General features: G+C 39.5%; 3 protein-coding genes across 4 annotated transcripts in view; 2 read left to right on the top strand and 1 right to left on the bottom strand.

The window, feature by feature from the left end:
• Bbs7 (Bardet-Biedl syndrome 7) overlaps positions 1–5,252 on the top strand; it is a 37,880-nt gene extending 32,628 nt beyond the window's left edge. The window contains exons 16-19 of one of the 2 annotated variants that reach the window (XM_051185798.1): positions 1,701–1,810; positions 1,924–2,027; positions 2,152–2,275; positions 4,802–5,252. In XM_051185798.1, coding sequence (XP_051041755.1) covers positions 1,701–1,810; positions 1,924–2,027; positions 2,152–2,275; positions 4,802–4,881 — 418 coding nt within the window. In that variant the 3' untranslated portion in view covers positions 4,882–5,252. Of the gene's footprint in view, positions 1–1,700; positions 1,811–1,923; positions 2,028–2,151; positions 2,276–3,841; positions 3,988–4,801 lie in introns of those variants that run through there. The other variant, XM_051185797.1, reaches the window with a different exon arrangement.
• An 864-nt stretch (positions 5,253–6,116) lies between these two features.
• Positions 6,117–12,476, top strand: Ccna2 (cyclin A2). Its single transcript, XM_051185800.1, has 8 exons — positions 6,117–6,637; positions 7,303–7,549; positions 9,306–9,418; positions 9,573–9,796; positions 10,529–10,736; positions 11,405–11,518; positions 11,759–11,892; positions 12,145–12,476. The coding sequence occupies exons 1-8, from the start codon at positions 6,452–6,454 to the stop codon at positions 12,191–12,193; spliced, it is 1,275 nt and encodes a 424-aa protein (XP_051041757.1). The 5' UTR covers positions 6,117–6,451; the 3' UTR covers positions 12,194–12,476.
• On the bottom strand, positions 12,245–22,469 carry Exosc9 (exosome component 9). Its single transcript, XM_051185799.1, has 12 exons — positions 22,324–22,469; positions 21,931–22,025; positions 21,225–21,344; positions 21,028–21,130; positions 20,268–20,405; positions 19,039–19,121; positions 17,773–17,905; positions 16,631–16,719; positions 15,554–15,700; positions 14,798–14,979; positions 13,156–13,234; positions 12,245–13,016 (listed from the first exon to the last, which is right to left on the bottom strand). The coding sequence occupies exons 1-12, from the start codon at positions 22,387–22,389 to the stop codon at positions 12,935–12,937; spliced, it is 1,317 nt and encodes a 438-aa protein (XP_051041756.1). The 5' UTR covers positions 22,390–22,469; the 3' UTR covers positions 12,245–12,934.
• Positions 22,470–23,033: the final 564 nt, after the last annotated feature.

Here is a 23,033-nt window from a genome sequence, read left to right on the forward strand (position 1 = left end):
GTGTGTTTAGAATTTTAATGTCCTCTTCATAGATTGTTTCTTTGATCAGTATGAAGTTAAATTTTTTACCTTTTCTGACTAGTTTTGGTTTAAAGTTTATTTTCTCAGATTTCAGAACAGTGACAGCTGGTTGTTTGTTACCTCATCTGCTTAGGATAAGTGTTTCCTTCCTTCTATCTTCCAGGAGACTCTGTCTTTGATGGTGAGATGTGGGCTTTAGAGACAACAGGTAGATAGCTAGATCCTGCCCTTAAGTCCCTTCTGCAAGTCTGTGACTGGTGAATGGGAAATTGAGAGCATTAATATTTAGATTTATAACTGAAAGGTTTATATTATTGCCTGTCCTTTTATTGATTTTACAGTATTTTGGTGTTTTCCTATTCTCTCCTGATTAACTATTATTACTCAAGAGTGGTTTATTTTTCCCTTGTAACCCCATGGATGTGTTTATCTTTCTTCAGTCAGAGAATTCCTTCATGTATCTTCTGTGAGCTGGCTTAATGGTTACAAATTGTTTTTTGTTTTGTTTTGATTTTTTGATTTTTTTTTTTTGTTGTTGTTGTTTTGTTTGGTTTTTTGAGACAGGGTCTCTCTGTATAAACATCCCTGGTTGTACTGGAACTCAGTCTGTAGACCAGGCTGGCCTCAAACTCACAGAGATCCACCTGCCTCTGCCTCCCCAGTGCTGGGATTAAAGGTGTGCACCACCACCGCCTAGCATACAAGTTGTTTCTATTATGGAAATTTTTTTCTTGTCCCTTCAATTGTGATGGCAGTAGTGGTCTGGGTTTTTACTCTTTTTCAAAACTTGAAAATTGTTAAGTTTTCCAGCTTTTTAAAGTATCTCTTGAAAGTTCTACTGTTATTTATATATATATTTGATGATCCTGTCTTGCCACTTTCAATGTATTTTCTTTGTTGTGAATATTTAGTGGTTTAACTATAATGACAAGGGAAGTTTCTTTTCTGGCTCTGTCTTCTTGGCATTCTAACTGCCTCTGTATCTGTATAGCCATTTCTTTGTCTAACTTTGGGAAACTTTCTGCTCTGATGTTGTTGAGACTGTTTTCTATATCTGAGAAAAAGAATTCTTTAATTTCCATGATTCTTAGGTTGAAAGTTTCATTGTGTCCCAAATATCTGAAAGTGAAGTGCCGATGATATTAACTTATCCTTGTCCTTGGTTTTTACAAGTGTTTTCCATTTTCCTGACATGGGAAGTAGAGTTTCCTAAAGAAGGCTGAGGGTCCTGGGGTCATAACAAGTGGCAGTGGGTGCTAGTCCTGAAAAGCAACAGAGGTGTCTGTCTTTCAGGTTAATGATAAAGCTACAGCAGTTTTTGTATGATTACATTAAAGGAAAATTTACTTACATGTGTGTGTATAAATACATAAGCATATTTTATATATGGGGTTAGCTATTGGCAATATTAATGTCCACAAAGAAAAGTTTTAAATGGGGTACTTAAAAAGTCTTATCTTAAGAGGACTGTGTGTACTAGGATCTTTAGTTCTGAGTTCAGGAGCTGCCTTGGTATGGTAAAGGACAGCAGAGTACATGTTTAAGTATGCTTTATGTTAATGATATACTCAGACCATGTAAAGTCAAATGAAATTTATACTAAACACTATGTAAAGTTATGTATTTATAAGACCAATTTCTTTTATAACTTTTCTCTTAAAAATATGTTGATTTTGTAGAAAGGGAGAAGGAGTTTTTAAATCTGACAACATTTCTACAATATCCATCCTAAAAGATGTGCTTTCTAAAGAAGCTACCAAAAGGAAAATTAATCTCAACATATCATATGGTAAAAAAAAAAAGGTTTTAAAATCATTCATTCATCCAGTTTTTTACAGTTGTTTTAATAGCAGTTTCTCACGAAAGTGACTTAACTAACTGTGCCTGACCAACTTCTTCTAGAGATAAACGAAGTGTCAGTCAAGCATACTTTAAAGCTAATCCACCCAAAACTGGAATATCAGTTGCTTCTGGCTAAAAAAGTACAGTTAATTGATGCCTTGAAGGTAAGGCTGTGTGTCAGTGTGATTTTGAGCATGATTGCTATAGCACTGGGTTTTCCAGTTATACTTTAATGTTATACTTTACCATTAATGTGCTTCTGTTGTTTGTTTTTGTTTATTTAATAAGGAATTGCAGGTTCACGAGGGAAATACAAACTTTCTGATTCCAGAATACCGCTGTATTCTAGAAGAGGCAGATCACCTACAAGAAGAGTACAAGAAGCAGCCTGCACATCTTGAAAGGCTCTATGGTGAGTAGATAGCCTGCTGCAATTCTTTCCAGCAGTTTATTTAGCACAATTGTGAAAGGAGTTAGGCAGAGATCACAGCAGTCATAAGCCTGTCAGCCAGTTTATTGTACAGAGTATTTCTGTATTTGCCAAGTTAACCTTACAGCTTAACCTTTTTTGCTTTAAAAATGTAAGTAAATGTGAAAGTGGAATTATACTATGAACAGAAATACATAAGTACTGTGAAGAAGTGTTTCGACCCTCAAAGCCTAGACATAGCCACTGTAGTTCTCACAAATGATTTTCAGGTTTTGTTGCTGTTGTAAAAATGCAGCATTTATTCTATTTAAGCAAAACTTGGAGACGTTTATGTGATGTTAAATGTACAATTTAAAACTTGTTTTGCTTTGGTAGTGAGGAGTCAGGTATGTTAAGATTATCTCGATAGAAGATCAAGGCAAGTGAAGGCAGAGGTGGCAGGAGGGTGGAAGGGAGGACCAGACTAAGAAAAAGTTTTATTAGCAGTCCTTCTGTAAGACCTACTGTGTGCGGCACACTACACTGGCTTCCGTGAGATTTTTTAACTGTTGCAAGAGTTCTACAAGGTAGATGGTTTTAGCTTCATTCTCAGTGTTCTTTAGCAAAACATGAGAGTAAAGTTTACCATCACATTCCTGGATAGTGGCAAAGCCTTCATTAGGACCTCCTTTCCCTGAAATGTATGCCTTCTGCCCTGTGCCATTGTCATTTGTTACCATCAGTCCATACTGATTCATTAACCTACAGACTTTCTACCAAATGAACAATAACAAGATTTTAATGTTCACTATATGGCAAGCACAGGATCTCTTTTACAATATCCATAAGTAATGGTGTTGTAGATCTATCATCTCTCATCTGTGATTCCAAAATCCAGAAAGTGGCTTTGAAAACCAAAGTTATGCTGTTGTAAATCATTTACCAGCAAAGTAATTTCATGATAAAAAACCTGATTTAAACTGACAGGTTTTCTAATCTTTTTTTTATTCCACTTAGTGCAAAAAGTATATTCACCTATATATTTTATTGCAAAAGTATTGCTATTTTGATATCAGATGTTGTCAATCAGTCCCTTTGGATCAATACCACCCATATGTTCTTTTTCTCATTTTTCTATTCCTAAAATATACTTGTCTTGGGGGTCTTGTATAAATGATTGACAACTTAGGCCATCCCTCTTTTACAGCTGGTAAACTTACAGGTGAAATAATTAGCCCTTGACCCATGAATCCAGTAACCCTGTAGGTGAAGTGTTTTAGTTCAGTGGAAGCTTCTTGATGGAACAGACATCACTATGAGGAAGTGTGTACCAACAGCAATTCAAAATGGCTGGCAGTGGATCGTGTGAATCAGCACTTATAACCAGTTGTTAGAAAGGTTATTAAACATTTATGTCTTGAAAGTTGCTTAAAACCCTCCCTGCATACACATTTATATTTTTAAGACCAACCTTTTCAAGGCTTGTATATGTTGAATAATGGAATTTCGGGTGATTGCATTGTTAAAGAACTACTAATCAATGACAGGAAATATGATTTTTCTTTATAGGTATGATTACTGATCTTTTCATAGATAAATTTAAGTTCAAAGGCACTAATGTAAAAACCAAAGTACCCGTTCTACTGGAGATTCTTGACAGCTATGACCAGAACGCACTGATTTCTTTCTTTGATGCAGCATGAAAGATAAGAAGGTAGGGGCTTACAGTGCATTCTGTCTGTATTCAGGGTGTGGTGAGGAACAACCACCTCTCAATACATAGAACATTTGTGACACAATAACTTAAATGATGCTCCTGTTTCGGAACTGTTTAACAATGAAGAGGATTTTATTTCTAAAACCCAAGTGGAGCTGAGGTTGATGGCTAATGCTTGAATTCTTGGCACTCAGAAGGCTAAGGAGAGATTAACTGTGAGATCAAGGACAGCCTATGTAACATCGTAAGGTCCAAGCCATCCTGGGCTACAGCAAAAGACCCTGTCTCAAAAATCTAAACTAGCTGGGGGTAGGGTTGTGGGGAGAATGGGGTAGTAGCAAACACCTTTAATTCCAGCACCTAGACAGCAGAGGCAGGGGAATCTCTGTAAATATGAGGCCAACCTGGTCTAGGAAGCAAGTTCCAGGATAGCCAGGATTATGCACAGAAACCCTGTTTCAGAAAAAGAAAAATCCAAACAAACATAAGTTGAATGATTATAAGAGCTACTAGTGACTTTTTTGGGAAATGGTATTTTAATTTCTAAATTGAGAATTGGAAAATGAATGAATCATTTTTATAAAATACACATAAGTATACAAACTTCATGTTTCATAACGTATTTTCCCTTTATATATCATATTACTTGTTTGATCTTCCTGACTGTTCTATAAACTCATCAACTACTTAAGTGAAGCTGATTCGAGTAAGATGCCATACTAGTGTTTTATAAGGCTGGGGTAAGCTTATATGTGTATCCTGCTCCTCTGTGTTATCATGAGGTGGAAATAATGAGTTTTTTCCCCCCCTAGGATTTGGAATGGATTCACACCCCATTTCTGTCTTACTTGGTGACATGATCCTGCTGCAGTTTGTGAAATTTCTGGCTTAGTGCTGTAGATTATGGCCAAAGAAGTAAGCAGGACTCAGACTGGAGGGATCTCACATATTCGTCCTATATGTGACCAGTTGAGCTTCAACGTGTTCAAGTGAAGAGCCATGGATTCTAAGAATTTCCTATACTAGTATCCATGAAACTCCTTTTTATATATTATATATTTGGGGTAAAAGAAAACTTTAAGCAACAGAAGTTTTATTCATTCACAGGGGAATATTGTATTTAAAGTTTAAAAATATTATAAAGATAATGGAAAATCTGTCTCGTTTTCAAAGAACAGTTATGAAATTTTCAGAAACTGATAATTACATTTTGTTATATTTTATGTGCAATTCTTAAATATTAAATGTAAATATATAAGGCAAGTATGTTGGGTCTTCAATAAGGTCATAGTATTTTTTTGTTGTTGTTATATTTTTCTGGAAACTTTCTTGAGACACCCAGGCCCCTGTTTTTCATATGAACACCCCCCTTCTCTCTTTTGAGACATCATCTCACTATATAACTGGGTTGGAACTAGCTATGTAAGCCTAGCTTGCCTTGAACTCAAAGCTCCGAAGTTCTGGGATTAAAGGTATGTACCACCATGCACTTAATTTCTAAATGTAGTTATCTATTTGGGTCCGTGGGACTTCGTGGTGTGCTATTTGTTGGGTGTCACAACCATGGATAATCAAAATTAATTAACTTCTTGTAATTCACCATTTTATTTAAGGGTTATCAACAATAGCTTAAATTGGTATTCTAAATTGATCACATATCTTATGAGAGGAGAGAAAACAGCTTACTGGAATGTGGGGCATAGTGACACAAGCCTTCAGTCCCAGAACTGGTGAGGCAGTGGCAGGCGGATGTCTGTGAGTTGCAGTACAATCCGGACTGCATTATTAAACCGTCTCAAACAGCAGCAAACAAAAAATATATCCTGGAGATATGATACAACAATAAACAGTAAAAGCACTAGAGTTCCCTGAGTTCTATGGGCAGCACCACCGAGAAAGAGAAAAGGAAAAAGGAGTGTTCTGGTAGGGAGGCTCCTAAGTGAGCTGAGGACGGTCAGCTGAGTTCCCTACGCTCTTCCTAAGCTCCGCCCAGCGACGAGGGAAGTTGTTACTCCCGCTAGCCGTCCACAACGCTGTCACTTCGCGCCCGGAGGGCTCCCCTGGTCCGCCAGGCTGCTCGGGCGGGATCCTGGGAGCCGACGCATTACAGACGCTCTACGCTGCGGGAAGTCGCTCGAGGCTGGCGCCCACCCCGCCCTTCCTCGCGCAGGCGCGTCCTCGGGCGCCCGCCCAGCTAGGTTCCCGTCGGGCCTTCGCTTGCGGCGCCCCGGCGCTCTGGTGACGTCACGAGCTCCAGGCACCCTCATTGGTCCATTTCAATAGTCGCGGGCTACTTGAACTGCACGAACAGCCGGCGGCCGGCGCGCTGCTCGCGGCACCTGGGCTTCGCTCCTCCCGCCTGCAGCGCTTGCTCCGCGCGTCGGCCGCCAGGGTCCCGCGCAGCCCGGGAGCGGCGGGCGCAGTGCACGCTCTGCTGCCGACGGATCCCGACCGGAGCCGCGATGCCGGGCAGCTCGGCACAGTCGGGTCGCGAGGCGGGCTCATCCCTGCTCTCGCTGCAGCAGGAAGACCAGGAGAATGTCAACCCCGAGAAGGTGGCGCCAGCCCAGCAGCCGCGGGCGCGGGCGGCCCTGAAGGCCGGGAACGCGCGGGCAAACGCGCCGCAGCAGAGACTCAAGACTCGGCGGGTAACAGGGCGCGAGGGTCGGTGGGAGGCAGCGGACCTGGCTAGCAGCCGAGAGGGCCTGAAAGCACGCTGCGCTTTCTAGTGGGAGTCGGGCTGCAGTCTGCGTGGTCCCGGGGTTTCTGGTACCAAATAGCCCCAGCAACCCGGCCGTGTATGCTGCCCTTCAGCACTAGTGGAGACTGCTTTCTAAAAATGCCCGGGGTCTTACTGAGCGGTGCCCCCCGCGTGTCGACTTCGCCCAGCTGTGTGCCTTTCCCTCCACTTTTAAAGACGGGCATTGCCGTGGGATCCCTTCCCCCTCACCATCTGCTTCGCAGATTACCTCTACTTCAGGGAAGGAAGGATATAAAACAATATTTTGTTTGGTAAATCCGCCATTTTGGCCAGACCTGTATCTTTGCTCCACCCTGGAGCTAAAGTTGTGAATCAATACTTTCCCCTAAGCGTATACTCTTGATCAGTTTGTAGTTCCGGCCAGTTTTGTTTATAGCTTTTGTAGGAATTGCTGTGACAAACCGGTTCACCCTTTATCTTGCATTACTCAAACTACTATTTATCTGGGCTTTGCCTTTAAGAAGTTTATTTTTTCCTAATAGAGTATTTGGGAATAAAAGCTGAGACCCGCGTGGTAAGAAGGCAAAATTCTTTTTAAAAATTACTTTTTAGGTTGCACCTCTTAAGGACCTTCCTATAAACGATGAACATGTCGTCGCTGTTGGTCCTTCATGGAAAGCAACCAGTAAACAGCCTGCCTTCACTATTCATGTGGATGAAGAGGAGGGGACCCAGAAAATGCCAGTTGAGCATAAAGAAATACAGTGTGAAGATGCCCTTGCTTTTAATGCTGCTGTCTCTTTACCTGGAGCAAGAAAACCACTGGTTCCTCTTGATTATCCAATGGATGGTAGCTTTGGTAAGGCTTTTGCTTTTTATTTTTGAGACAGGGTCTCAATCTGTAGCTCTGGCTAGTCTTGAACTCAAATCATCCTGCCTCAACCTCCCAAATTCTAGATTACAGGCATGTGACACCATACCCTGCTTGTACTTTTTAAAGAAATTAGTTACTTGATTGGGATACTTCTAGTTTTAAGGCTATGTCATTTTGTCTTGTTTTTCTAGACAGGGTTTCTCTGTTTAATCCTGGAACTAGATTTGTACACCAGGCAGCCTCTCTCTGAGTGCCATATTTAAAAGTGTGTGCCACCACGCCCAACTAAGACTGTCTTACCTGGTCATAACACAGTGGGTTAGAACTTAGAAGGGTATCTTAGATCTCAAGGCTGATACTCAAACTTACTGACCTACAAAAGAACTCATCCTTAACAGACAGAGAGGACACTGCAAACTATGTCAATTTTAATTAGGTCTTAAGTGCTTATTTCTGCTTAAATGCTGACTTCATAAATGTTTGGCTAGGAGAATAAATTACAGTTGTATTTATGATTCACTTCTTGACATGCCACTCCTGAGAGTGCTGATTGAAGCTACAGTTTTAAGCACTATGGTATCTGCCATCCTGTTAAAATCAATTTGAATGTTCATCTGACCTGCACAAAGGAGGCAGAGCAGCAGCTGCTGACAGCTCTGTTGTTGCTGTGCTCTCACTTTAAAGAGACAGGTGTAGTAATTATCTATCGGGATGTTGGGTGTTCATCACTCCCCACCTTATGCTATGTGTGTCAGGGGCAGGAGCATGCTTGCCAAGCTGGTGCGTGTGGGGCCCAGAGGTATACTTGAGTTTGGGATATCTTTAACCACTTTTCCATCTCATTTCTTGATGAAAAGGTCTCATTGGAGGTCACTGGTTTGGCTAGGCTGGTGGCCAATAAACTCCAGGGATCTGTCTATTCTCAACCCTCTTTTCTTCCCTGTGTTAGGGTTACAGATATGCTACATCTAGCTTCTGTGTGGTTCTGGGAATGCAACCCCCCACATCTTCATGCTTGTGTAGCAGGCACTAGACTGAGCCATCCTCCCAGCCTCCTTAGTTTATTTAGTTCTACTGATGTAGGAGAAGGGTATAGAAATAATTTATTTTTATATAAATTTTGTAGCTTTTTCTTATCTCAAGGTGCTCTGAAAAAAAATCCTTTACCTCAAAAGATAATTTAAATGGTAAAAACTACAACTGGCTATGTTCATTCCTACAACTAAAATGGAGGACACTGAGGCAGGATTGCCAGCCTGAGCTACAGAATGAGACCCTGTTTTCACAAACACCAAGTTCCTTACAGATTACAGTTAGTCTGTTTGAATGCACATGAAAAACTTGGTATTGTTACTAACCTTTGTTAGTTAATACAACATTTAGCTGATTCTCTAGTTAATCCCAGATTGTGATTTGAATGTCAGCCTCTGAGATCTGCAATCTCTTTAAGACAAAACAATAATTATTTCAAAACTACTAACAGAATCACCATCTATTCATCTCTTGTGGAAGATGATATTTAAGGTAATTTTCAGTCTTAGTAGCCTATTGATACTATAGTGTGTGTGTGTGTGTGTGTGTGTGTGTGTGTGTGTGTGTGTGTAAAATTCTTTTTTGGAATTAAGTTCATCCTAAAGCTATGCAGGCAGAAATGCTAAGACCAGAATAGGATACTCTATGTTGCTTTGCCAGAGTCAAAGTTGGAAAGGATAAACAACTTTGGTTTTAATGTCATACACAGAATCACCACATGCTATGGATATGTCTATTGTCTTAGAAGACGAAAAGCCAGTGAGTGTTAATGAAGTACCCGACTATCATGAAGATATTCACACATACCTTAGGGAAATGGAGGTAAGGCCATGTTCATTAAAAATGACTAAATAAAATTGAAAGGATAGTGCTGACAAATAATTACTAGTGAGTTGCTCCAATGCTAAACTTAAGTTTGTGAATAATAAAGTAACCTCATAGTAGTTTTTAACACTGCTGAGTTTTTTTTCTTCAGGTTAAATGTAAACCTAAAGTGGGTTATATGAAGAAGCAGCCAGACATCACTAACAGTATGCGGGCCATCCTTGTGGACTGGCTAGTTGAAGTGGGAGAAGAATATAAATTACAGAATGAGACCCTGCATTTGGCTGTGAACTACATAGATCGGTTCCTCTCTTCCATGTCAGTGTTAAGAGGGAAGCTTCAACTTGTGGGAACTGCTGCTATGCTGCTAGCTTCGTAAGTATAGCCAATTTAGTTCAAAGCCGCCATCGCCACCCTCACCCTTAGTTATACTTTATTGGGTGTTTTCCCTGCATGTATATCTGTGTAGCATGTGTGTACAGTGCCTGCTGAGGCCAGAAAAGTGTACCTGATCCCAAGACCGGTGTTAAAGACAGTTTTATAAGCCACCATGCTGGTGCTGGGAATCAAACCTGGGTCTCAGCCAGTGTTGGAGCCATTTTTCCAACCTCACTTACTGTTTTATAATGGAGGAAATAAAGATTTCCAGCTCTTAACATTTTTACATTGATGGCTTTAGGGACAACTAGGCTGGGGGAGCTTCTAGGAATAAAGGACGAAACTTGTTCTCTAGCCTAGAACATAAAGCAGGCTAGATCATCAGATTTTAAGTTTACAAACAAACAAACAAACAAAAAAAAAAACCCTCTTCCACAATAAAGTCTTACTGGAGCATAAACCATTATCTTCCTTTCATCAAGACATAAAAATGACATTTAAAAGTGAAATATTTTCCCAAAACTGTAGGATTTCCTTTGATTACACAGGAGACATACCAGAAGCCTCTCACTAATTGGCTGTTAAACATCTCAACTAGAGATGGTGGCCAACTGCTAGTGGGAATGAAGTTGATGGAAGTGAGTCTTGAGTCTGTACAGCCCAAGCATTTTAGATTAAGACAAAGCCTGCTTTTGAAAAAGACTCAACTTTAATTTTCTTTTGTTGTAGAAAGTTCGAAGAAATATACCCCCCTGAAGTAGCAGAGTTTGTGTATATTACAGACGATACCTATTCCAAGAAGCAGGTTCTGAGAATGGAGCACCTAGTATTGAAAGTCCTTGCTTTTGACTTAGCTGCGCCAACAGTAAACCAGTTTCTTAACCAGTACTTTCTGCACCAGCAGCCTGCAAACTGCAAAGTTGAAAGCTTAGCAATGGTAAGTTCATTTTATGGGTTTTTTTTCTTTTAGGTTATAATTAGCTCTGGTTTTATGGTATAACGTTGTTTAAGAGATTAAATATATTCAGGCAGTTAATGTTCCAGTACACAGAAAAACCTATAGCTAGCAGAAGATAGATAATATACAATTGCCCTTTCTATCTGTCAGTTCTGTGCTTATGATACCAGCCAATAGGTATTAAAGGTAACTGCCTATGTACTGGATAAGTATAGCTCTAAACACACAGTGCAACTATATACTTACTGTTTATTTATAAGGTTTTGTAAGTAGTTTATTGATATTCTAGGTGTATAGCACTAGTGTGTGTGTGTGAAAATGGTGTATCTTTTATATGTCAGGTACTTAAATATCTGGTGTCCCTGGAAAGGGGCTGAGAGGTCCAGGAGAGAATTTCCCCATGGATACCCAGAAGTGACCATGTCAGAAAAACACTAATTAGTGGTTTAAAGAGAACATCCTGATAGATGTTTTAAGTTCTAAGGGGGCAGAAATGTAAGCTGAGGATGGAGCAAAACATTGGAATAATTGTCCCTGGGGCTGATAAAGAAGTGAGCATCACAGACGGAAAACGGTCAGGATGCAAGGATTCAAAGTCAGAGTCCTAAAAGCTCTTGTGATTATAGTTATTTGTTTTTTCATTCCAGTTTTTGGGAGAATTAAGTTTGATAGATGCTGATCCATACCTAAAGTATTTGCCATCACTTATTGCTGGAGCTGCCTTTCATTTAGCACTCTATACAGTCACAGGACAAAGCTGGGTAAGTATTACACTTGCTGGTTTGGTTTGGGCAGAAAGCTTAGCTGTGAACTTGGATTTGAAAGCTCTACTTCAAGAATCTGGGCCAACTGCCTGCTACTAGCAGGGAAAGTAGTCAGTCAAAAGATGGCGTGAGCTTGAACATGTTAAAGATTAGTGCCAACAGTAAGGTCAACTCTGTGTGCATTGGTCAATGCCAGATGCTGTTAGTAAAAACTCAATGGTTGTCTTTTCTCTATAGCCTGAGTCATTGGTACAAAAGACTGGATATACCCTGGAAAGTCTTAAGCCTTGTCTCATGGACCTTCACCAGACCTACCTCAGAGCAGCACAGCATGCCCAACAGTCAATAAGGGAAAAGTACAAACATTCAAAGTAAGAATCAGATTCTCATTCATTAAAGGGTATGGTAACCTGCCACAGCTGCCTCAGTAAGATAGTAAGTCATGTGGTAGGAAGCTGTTGCACATGGCATTTCCCCCTTGCATCTGGTAGGGGATGGGTAAGGGAACACATGTTCTGAACCTAATCAAATAGAAGTAGTATTTTGTCCAGGCTGGGGTACACAAACAGTTCTGTGATCTCTCCAATGAATATTTACTAAAAAAATTTTTTTCTGCTCAACAGATATCATGGCGTTTCTCTTCTCAACCCACCAGAGACACTAAATGTGTAAGAATGAAAGACTACCTTTGTTTAAAATGGGAGTCACTCAGAGTTCATAATGTACAGTTTTTATCTTGGGTTTTAATTTCACAAATCATTTCATAATGTAGATGGTATAGCCACAGACAAATTATGGTATCCATTGCTTTTTAAATGGTTTTAATTTGTATATCTTTTGTACATGTGTCTATCTTAGATATTTGGCTAATTTTAATTGGTTTGTTAACATTTGGTGCTGCCAACTGTCAGGATAAGAATAAATTGATTTGGAAATCTTTGCAAGTCAAAGTTAATTTGAGATAAAAATAAGACTGATAATGTCACTTAGAAAGGCTAACTTGGTTTATTGTTCAGTGGGGATAGAAAAAGCTTCCTAAAACTGAAATATTTCAGGAAAACTGACCTTCAAATTCTGACATTGAATATTCTAGGCAACTGAACCAAATTGCCGACTTGGTCATAAAATAAGCAAAACTAGACTCTTCAGTGTAGCAGAGACTCCCCAGACTCACTCAGCTCTACTTATTTATCAACTTTTACAAATACGTGGATTAGGAAGACTTTGTGCAACAGGAAAGTTGTACAGAAAGTTTATTCAAAACATAATGTTAAAGACAAAAAGACAAAACAATTTATGAACAATTCAGCTCTTATAATGGATTTTCAAATAAAAAAATACCCAGGGCTGTTAAAGCACTGAATAAATATCCTTTTAGTAGTTTTATATATATACAAAAATATCATTTTAGCTTTAATTAGCAGTTCTCTTCTTTTTCCTCCTTTTCACTTGACTTTTACTTGGTGCCTTTTCTTTTGCACTGGTGGTCTGAGCTCTGTGAAAATAAAGTAATATCACAACTCCATGTATGTCCACTTAATCCTGGACTGGATTGCTGGACTCTAACGGCATCCTGTTTTACAGGCATAGGTCCTATTTTATGTATATTTGAAAGTAACCAGAAATCTGTTTACCTTATTTTCTTTGGATCCTTGTCTGGTTCCAAAATGATCATTTCTTCTTCTTCGCTATCTGACAGCACTATAGGGGCACCTTTAAGAAAATACCAAAAAAGTAAAAGTAACTACTTATCCATATCATTATTAGTCCTAATACTCCCATTTCCATGCACACACAGCTCAAGCTCTGCTGCCTGGAGGCAGTATAGACAACATACTCTTTCCAAAATTTTTGTAAAAAATTCATGTTTTCTGTAGTTTTGTTTTTAGAAGACTCATGTAGGCCAGTATGGTCTAGTTTATTACTACCAGGGCTAACCATGAAAAATGTAGAAAACTGTTTTGTTTGCCCATTTTCCCTTGAATATTAATTATATATATATATGTAAATAAAGCATGCAAATTGACCATTTGCCTATTTTGGCTGGTTGTGAATTCTTGTCTCAGCATTCTTTGTTCACATGCTTTAGAAAAGCTCTACTGTCATCATCAGTGATAGTACGGTGACGACAGCATTGATGGTTAAGCCAACTGGGTACAATGAATGGTAATAGATTCTATACAGCATTTAATAGACACAATTACTTTAATTAGGTGACCATTTACCCAATTAAAACAACATTGTTCCCCTGTAGAAACAAAAAAGCAAGTGAGTGATTCTCTTCCATGAAGACAGAATGTGCATACTGTTCTGGTAAATAACATTCATTTCCCAGCACCCACATAAGGTGGTCACAACCTCCTGGAACTACAGCAAGTTCTCTGCCATCTGTATGCACACCCAGTCACATACATGCACATATACACTAAATCTGTTTCTTTTTATAGCTTTTAGAACACATCAAGTTACACCTTTCCAGGGGCTTCTATCCTACTGCTACCAATGTAGCCAGTTATTTTATCTCATTGAAAATTCAGTTTCTCAGACAAGATACGTTTCACACATTCAATACATAAACGGTGGCTGCTATCTTGTCCAGTGCACATAGAACATTTCTTAAGACAGAAAATGATTTTATTTATTTATGGGTTGTGAACCATCCAGTGTGAGCACTGGGATCCAAACTCTGGCCCACATCAGCTTTCTATTGTTTGAGTCAACCTACACAAGGTAGTTTGCAGGGACCAGGTTATTCATAAAGAAAGCCCTTCAATGCCCATGGACAGATTGTCTGAAACAAGATCTCTATCTAGTTTTTGGTATCCCAAAACTCCCTATGTAAAACAAATATCCTCCTACCTGGGTCTCCCCAGTGTTGAGATTAAAGGTGTATGTTATACCTAGCCAGATGTAATTAATGTTTCAAAATATCACTATCACCAGGCAGTGGTGGTCCATGCCTTTAATCCCAGCACTCAAGAGGCAGAGGCAAATGGATCTCTGAGTTCGAGACCAACCTGATCTAGTTGTAGGACTGGCTCCAAAGTGACATGGAGAAACCCTGCCTCAGGGGGGGAAAATGTATGTATGTATGTGTATCACTATCATTTACATGCCAAAGCATACCACTAAATCCCCAAAACAGCCTTCTAAGACAGGAAATATCCCTATATATGAACTATAATCTCCAAATACCTCTTTATATGCCAGTTTTATCTATAATTTACATATAGTTTATGTATCTGTAGCTATTAAAAGCCAAAAGCATCACCTTACCTTGATTTCCAGTATCAGATACTCCTCCAGTGTCCATCTTTGTATCATCAAGAGTAACAGCTTCATCAATGCCATCTTCTTCCTCCTCTTCCTTCTCAGAATCTTCAAGGTCACCCCAGGAGTTTTCTATTCCATCTCCAATCTGGGCAGTTCCAGGAGTCCACAGCACAGGTTTAGAAACACTTAATAAGTTAAGGAAACTGAATATCTAAAACACTGCTATCTCATGAGCTATTTTCTTGTTAAGACTGCCTCATATAATCCACAGATTCTTAGGTATAAAAATAAATCTATACTACATATGGATGAATAACATAATTGGATATCACCAATAATCAACCTGATAGTAATTTGGTAATGAATGATTTCAAGATTATGTAATACCATGTAAGGATTTTTGCCATGTTATCAGTATTGAAGCAGTTTCTTGAAGGAAAATGAATGCTGGAATTTTGTTTGTATTTTCTTACAGTACTGGAATGGAACCCAGTGCTTTATACATAGCTAGAAAAATGAAGTACCAATAAGCTACATTCCCAGCTCTAAGTTGGTTCTTAAGATAGAAAAATGTATGTTTTTTTAGAAATAAGAGAAGCTAGATGTTACATTATCAATTTAATATGGCATATTTTTCTCATAAGTATGATTTCCCCAAAAACAAGTTTCAATATGTACATTATAGCCTTGATAAACACAAAGAAAATGTTATGCATCTTGTTACTGTAAAAAAAAAAAAAAACAACCCAATAAAGATACACTTCTGGAGGAGGATCAGCTTCAGCAATAATTTCTTCTGCTTTCTCCTCTATGTTGGAGGTATCAACAGAGGCCTTCTCCATTTTAAATGCTGTGATTCTTTGATTTGCTATAGACTCTGCAAAGCCAAACTTTCCACCTTCTTTCCTGTAGGTGGGTTTTGGTAATGGTGTTTGGAGATGACAGTAAGAAAAGAGGAAAAAAAAATTACTATTTTGGCTTTGGTAGTTAAGAAATAGGCTTGCTTAATTTCACTTGTTCTCATTAGCTTTAATGGTAAGCCTGACACAGCCTAGAGTTACTTGATAAAGGAGATCAGACTAGACTGGAATATCTGTGGAGGAGTATCTTGATTGTTAATTGATGAATGAGGGCTCAGGCCCCTATGAGGGACACCATTCCCTGGGCAGGTGGTCCTGTGTTATATCAGAAATGTAGCTAAGCATAAGCCTATAAGCCAGCAATCAGCATTCCTCTGGTTTCTGCTGTACTCCCTCAGCTCTGAGTGAGTTCCCTGATTAGAAGTAAAGCTACATGAACTAACATGGAGGTCTACCTGCTCCTCACGGGTGAATTGTGATCTAAAAGTATAAGCCAAATAAATCATTTCCTCCCATAAGCTACTTTTGGTCAGTGTTTTATCACAGCACAGGAATCAAACTGGAATACTATAGTTATCGAAGACAGATGTCACCATAATTACTGAACCTCTGCTGCATATGTGCTAGATACCTGAAGGATATTCTCTAAACTTCAAATCTGCTACATCAGACAGACAGCACCAGCCTCCACAGGACAAGAAAGTACACTGAAGTACTGGGTACTTGTTGCTTGAAGTAACAAGAAGGACAGCAATGAACCAGCCTATTTATTCCTTCTAGTAATTTGAGTTATTATTTTTTATAAGAATATGTTATCTTTTAAAGAAAACATATGACTTTTTAGAATAAAATCTCAACTAAGTATTAGTATATACAACTGAGATTAACTAAGTAAAGACCAATTAGACAGCTGCCCTTGTGTGGTAAAACCCCTTAGAAACATACATTTAAAGAGCACATAGTTCTGAAAACTTACCTAACTTTCTGGTCATTTTCCAAAGCTTTCTGTATTAGCTCTGTAATTTCTGCTACTTTCACACCAGCTATTTTACTGCATCTCAAAACCTGTTTGTAAATTTGAGCTGTTAAAGACAACAAACTAAATGGCTTTTTCTAATGAAACCAAAACCACGACATGAATATTCTTTTTTTTCCAAATGTGAGTAAATAGTTAAGACAAAATATAAAAAAATCACTTAATTTTTGAAGGTCTAGCACATTAAGGGAACAGACTTGAGAACTTTCTTATGCAACAGTTAAGCTACCAGAGATCACAAATAAATGCTCAGGAATACAGACTTCCTTTCTGTGTCAGTAATCCACAGAAATCTATAGTGGTTCAATCTTAAGCACCAAAGGTGCTGGTGATAACACAAAGTAACTAACATTCACCAAGCACTCTGTGTCCCAGATACTTACAGTCTGCCTACACATTTACCCTTCAATCCCTTCTAGGGTGCCAGCAATAGAATCATCCCCTAATGTACAGGAGAAGACAGAGACCCAGAGGTAAGTCATTTGCCCAAAGGCTATAAAGATTAGTTAAAACCAGAACTAAAACAGCTCCCTGCATATAATTAACACTTTCAATGCTACTTAGTTAGCACTCTATTTTCTAATTGCCTCTCTGTGGATCTAGTATGTGGCTGGGTTTGATTATCGCTGCTGGTTGTATTCACATTCCAAAACTAAAACTTAGCTTTCTCTTAATGTATACATTTAATACTTTAAAAAGTAGTAATGAGTCTTTATTCACTGAAGGAACTAAGGTATTAGGTATTCCTCCAGTCAGATCTAGAAGGACAAATATAGGGAGGGGGAAGAGAAGGAAGGATAACCACGGCCACCTGTTAGAACAGAATGTTTGAACTGAAACCATATTCTTACATGACTAGATTTACTAAAGTACCCTGTGGCTTTCAGTTAAAAGATAATTTTAAGCCAGGCAGAGATAGGGAGAGTCTACAGAGTAAGTTCCAGAACAGCCAGGGCTGTTACACAGAGAAACTCTGTCTCAAAAATTAAACAACCAAACAAATGATAATTTTAAAACATATAAAGTAACAATAAATCTTCTGAAGAGAGACCTCTTAGAGGGAAACTAGTTAAAGCACTAACCTGGTCTTTGAGCAGCATTATCCCACCACTAGACTGAATAGTACAAATTTCTCGATGTTTATTCATGGCAATCACCAGCAAGCCATCCATTACTCGTTCTTCTCGCTCATTAGGGTCCACCAATAAATATGTTCTGGAAAGAAAAATGTTAAATGGTCCTGTACATACCTGAAGCTGAGTGTTGTTTCTAGAGTGGGTTTGTTAAAAGTTAGCATCCAAAGTCAGTACTTCAACACTGAAGGAGCTGTCACTTTTACTCAATGATTTCAGTTACGTGGGATGTATGCTTCTCTAGCCATTACACTTTTACTCAATGATTTCAGTTACGTGGGATGTATGCTTTTCTAGCCATTACAATGAAACCATACTAAGTTAAGATATAACCCAATACTCACCCATCTCTTTGATAAAACGATATTAATACTGAGATAACATTAATTTGGTTCATTTTCAAGTGGCACTAAGGCCCTGTGCTCTAAGTTCTAGAACCTGTAGATGGCACAGAAAAGGGCTGCCTGTTTCTGCAGTGTTTGCTGGCAGACACACAGACACTGAGCTCGACTCCAACTACCAGTATAAAATACTCAGTACAAATAGAAGAATGTAAGATCTTGAATAATTTTTAAAATACTGAAATATAATAAAATATTTTATATCTCTCTTGATCTTATAGATTTTAACTTGTTTTTATTTTGTTTTCAGTAAGGACCACACTATGTTTCTGAGTTTTGCCTAGAGTTTGCTATGGAGCCTAGACTGGCCTGAAAGCCACTGAGGTCTTCCCATCTCAGCTTCTGCACTTGCTATGTTTCTCTCACCTTTTAATGTGACCACTGGAAAATCTAAAGTTACTTTTATGGCATATACATTTTACTTTACTAGATAGTGCTGGTCCATTTTCCTGATCTAGAATTACATAGAATAACGACAATGACTAAAAAAAAAATCCTTACAAAGACAGGAAGAAACCAACAGATCCTCTAACATTAAGGTGTACCAGAACAGAGCAATAAAGATCCTGAGCTGCAACAGTGTTACACGCAGCATACACAAAGCCCTGAGTTCAATCCCCAGCACCATAGAAACCAGGCATGACAGTACATGCCTGTAATCCCAGCACATGGGAAGTAGAGGCTGAAAGATCAGAAGCTCAAGGTTAACTCAGCTATATAGAACTAGTGTTGAGATATGAGACCCTGTTTCAATAAACTGAATCCAACTGCTAGGTATATTTAAATTTTCAGCCCATGACGAAGTGACACTTACCCTTGCTGGAAGAAAGCAAAACTGATACAGATGGGCATGTGGTGGATGCTCAATGGCACAGGGTCACGCTCTTCAGGGGTATACTGTTTTAGAAGAAAAGGCCCAATTCTTATAGTCAGCATATGAGAGAAATATGAAAGTACTTTGAGATCAAACACTAAGAAATGAAATTCTTAATTGTAAGTAACTAAATATGTCTTTTATAATTACTTTGACAACTGTGCTTCTATTTTGATGATAAAACATCGATCTTATGTCTGACCTTCTATCTCAGATGCCTTTTTAGTAGTGTATGTCCACTGCTACACAGGAGCCCTTGGACTCCTCAGAATAAGGATTTCCTCCATGTAAAACTAATCACATTCTCATTCATATTCTCTCTCTCTCTCTCTCTCTCTGTCTCTCTCTCTCTCTCTCTCTCTCTCTCTCTCTCTCTCTCTCTCTCTCTCTCTCTCTCTCTCTCTCTCTCTCTCTCCACTCTCCTTCCTCTGTAGAAGCACTGATCCTGCTTTTGATTCTGAGTCTTTGGATTTTACTCTGGCAAAGTGCCTCAAAACAGCATTATCAAAACTTGGGCATTTGTCAGTTCCCTTTGCAACTCAGGGCTCAAACAGTACACTTCATTATTCTAGCATATAATATATATAAATCAAAATTGACCTACCTGGCAAAATGAGGACAGCACAGACCACTGGTTCTCACAATGATCCCTGGACCAGCACTGGGACCGTCTGGGCACTCTGAGTTAGAGGTATAAGTTCTTAGGTCCTATCTCTATCCTCCTCTATAAGCAGAGCCTAGCAGTATGTTGTTAATAAGCCCTCTAGGCTTGTGGCATATACTTGGCTTAATGAACAGAAAGCCTAAAGAACACATGTAAATCTGGTGAACATCAGTCCTTTTCAGGTACTGTTGGCCTCTCAAGAGTAAGCATCTCATGCTGACCCTAAACAGAAACTAATCATTTCCTCTAATAGTCAACCCAAAGAAAGGGTCACAGTTCTAGTTCAGAAAAACAAGCTGGTTTATGGTATTACTGACAGACATTTTTGTAAGGGAACTAGAAATATCTGGGGCAATTTTGAACATCTGAAGGTTTTGTCTCATGAACAAATACTAGGATAGATAAATACCATCTGCCACACATCTCCACTAATAACTGCCTGTCTGCACATGCAGGACACCCATTCATTCATAAGAACAATCCAGTTTTAATCCTGAAAGCTTACCAGCGTTACTTCCTCTCCTTGGACAGAGACATCAGGTCTTCGGAAGTGACACAAGGCCACGATTGCCGCAATACTGGCAGCATCAATAATATTTCCATCATGATTTAATAAATGTAAGTCTACACGTATCTGCCAAACCTGAGAGTGAATTTAAGATAAAAAGAAATGCTACCTGAGCACAACCAGTGACCACTGGAAAAGTAACACTTCACACAGTTTTTTAAATTAAAGCATGCAGTTGATCCAGTTTATCCAGTAAAAATGCTGTTAATTTTAAGAAAAACAAACACTTGAAATACTAATAGTTAACTTTTCTGTGTGTCACTTGAGAAAATAACAATATGTAAATAAATGGAATCATCCCAACATTTAAAACCTCATTTTTTTTTAAAAAAATGTTCATTTTTATTTTACCTGTGTGCACATTTGCTTGTATGCATGCATGCATGCATGTATGTATGTATGTGCCACACTCAAGCCTGGTGTGTGTGTGTGTGTATGTATGTATGTATGTATGTATGTATGTATGTATGTGCCACACTCAAGCCTGGTGCTGTATGTATGTATGTATGTATGTATGTATGTATGTATGTATGTGCCACACTCAAGCCTGGTGCCCCCAAGGACCCTAGGTGTTAGATTCTCTGGAACCCTCTGAAAGAGCATCCAGTGCTCTTAACCACTGAACCATCTCCAGTCTCCCTAATGTTTGTATGAATCAACAGTATTCACTGTTAAAAGTTTGGGGCCTATTTCCCACCTTTTCACCAGCAACAACACAGAGAGATTCAGTGTCTATACACTTTGAATTTCTTAGACACCTTTCCAAGAGTCGATTCAGCTTCACCAGGAGATCTGACTGCCTTTGGAAACAAGAATGAACTAATGTCATGAACCACAACTCTGAGCATCAACAACAGTTTACTGTGTCTAAAGGAACTTAAGAAAGTGAGGTACCTGCCAGGCTCAAAAGCTGGAGCAGCCATTTGAGAAAGTTCAAGGTTAAAAAACAGAATACCTTCTGTTGCCCTATTGAGTTTTGGAGAAACAAGTTCACAGGAAACCTGTCCAAGAACTCTGCAAAAATAAAGGTACAAAGCAGTCAATTAAACATACTTCTCTTTCAATTAAAGAAATGTAAAACATGAAAATCAACTCTAACAACACAATGTGACTTAAGAGGCAGAAATTATGTACAGAATGTAGCGCAGACTAGAACCAGCAAAGCTGCCTCCACACACAATAAAATGTCTAGATGTGAGACTTCATGCAGAAAAAAAAAGGAGGTATACCTTAAAGGATAGCAGAAAGGAAATCTCTTATTTCTTACATCACTCAAGAATAAAAGGAAACTGAGATTCACTGATAGCAAGATCTACACTCCTCACATTAGAATATGAGAGACATGCAGGTAACAAATTCTGTGTGATCAATGTCAGCTGCCTACATGATTTATAAAGATCACAAGGAACTATGATATTCATAAAGCAGAAAGCACTCATAGTTAAAGCGTGACAGGAAAACTATAAAGGCTTACGTTAATACAGTTCTCATCAGATAGAAGATAAAATCACTGCTCCGGTTTTTGAGCTGCCCGCTAAACAACTGAGTCAGTATATGACTTTCACATCTCCTGTGGTATTACCTAATTGTTTCGTGTTACCTTGTTTTCCCAAGTTCTACAATACAGCATCCATAATCTGTTCCGAATGAGATCCTGATATTCCTGTAATCATAGGTCTGTCTGCCATCCAGCCGCTGTAAGCAAACATCATTTATTGCTTTAACATTTTATGAGCAGCAACTGTGTCTGTCTGCTCCTGGGCCCCAACACCCCTGGCACTGACAATTGCTGGTGGCTTGAAGCTCAAAGGAACTTGCCAGGATAAAATAATTGACCTGACGCTGGGGGAATGGGCAGTCCACACTGGGAACGACCCGAGTCCACACCACGACCACACCACAGGCCAAACTGACAATGAATCCACAGGCCACTGGAGTTCCCCCCCCCCGCAGGCAACCCGAGTCTACACCCACAGCCCCGGAGGTCTCGCACCTTCTTTTCCTCAATGGCGCGGAGCAAGAAGCGGCGCTCGCAGTTGGAGAGCGGCGTTTCCTTCATAGTGCTGGACCACGCAGCGGAAGAGTCGTACTGAGAAAACTCCACACGCCAGCTTCTTCCCGGCGTGGAAAATCGACGTCATCCAGGCGCCGACGCGCATGCTCGGAGCGCGGCGTGGGCGGAGCCAGAGGTCGGGAACCTCTTCTGCCGGGAGGGGCTGTGCTGTTTCTTACAGAAGTTGGCGGCTGCTGGGGATTCAGGGACTTCTGATAGGGTGGAGATTAGCGCCTGCAGCTCAGTCCTGTTCCTTTTGTTTTGTTTTGTTTTGTTTTGTTTTTAAAGACGGGATCTCACTGCGTATCTCTGGCTATCCTGGAACCCAACAGAGATCCACCTATCCCTACAAGTTGTAACAACTCTTGCTTTATAGGGTGGGGGTTGTGAGTTTTCCACAGCTCTTGACCCTGGCCTTCTACCAGCTTCCAGGCTGGCCTAGGTTTGGGGATTTCTCGGCACTTCACAGCTGAGGCAGTCTAACTTATGTCAGAGAAATCCGGAAGGGTGGTGTGGGCGGGTCGGGGGAGATAGGGCGGATGGTGAGGACTAAGGAGGGTGTGGGCTGGAAGTTTGTTGTAGGCTGAAAGTAGTTCACTTGAGGCCTGGGGATAGGGAAAGAAGTGAAGTATAACTTTCACTCCCAGTGC

This window comes from Phodopus roborovskii, unplaced genomic scaffold (genome assembly GCF_943737965.1).
Source record: "Phodopus roborovskii unplaced genomic scaffold, PHOROB, whole genome shotgun sequence".
Taxonomy (NCBI): Eukaryota; Metazoa; Chordata; class Mammalia; order Rodentia; family Cricetidae; genus Phodopus; species Phodopus roborovskii.

What these genes read in the sequence shown, in the direction of transcription:
- Ccna2 (XM_051185800.1), top strand. Translation starts at nt 6,452, where the DNA reads ATGCCGGGCAGCTCGGCACAGTCGGGTCGCGAGGCGGGCTCATCCCTG. An exon ending in CATACCTTAGGGAAATGGAG is followed by an intron (nt 9,419 to 9,572) that starts GTAAGGCCATGT and finishes TTTTTTCTTCAG; the next exon opens with GTTAAATGTAAACCTAAAGT. An exon ending in GAAAAGTACAAACATTCAAA is followed by an intron (nt 11,893 to 12,144) that starts GTAAGAATCAGA and finishes TCTGCTCAACAG; the next exon opens with ATATCATGGCGTTTCTCTTC.
- Exosc9 (XM_051185799.1), bottom strand. Translation starts at nt 22,389, where the DNA reads ATGAAGGAAACGCCGCTCTCCAACTGCGAGCGCCGCTTCTTGCTCCGC. An exon ending in GTAGAACTTGGGAAAACAAG is followed by an intron (nt 21,345 to 21,930) that starts GTAACACGAAAC and finishes TTATTTTTGCAG; the next exon opens with AGTTCTTGGACAGGTTTCCT. An exon ending in ATCTGATACTGGAAATCAAG is followed by an intron (nt 13,235 to 14,797) that starts GTAAGGTGATGC and finishes ATTTTCTTAAAG; the next exon opens with GTGCCCCTATAGTGCTGTCA.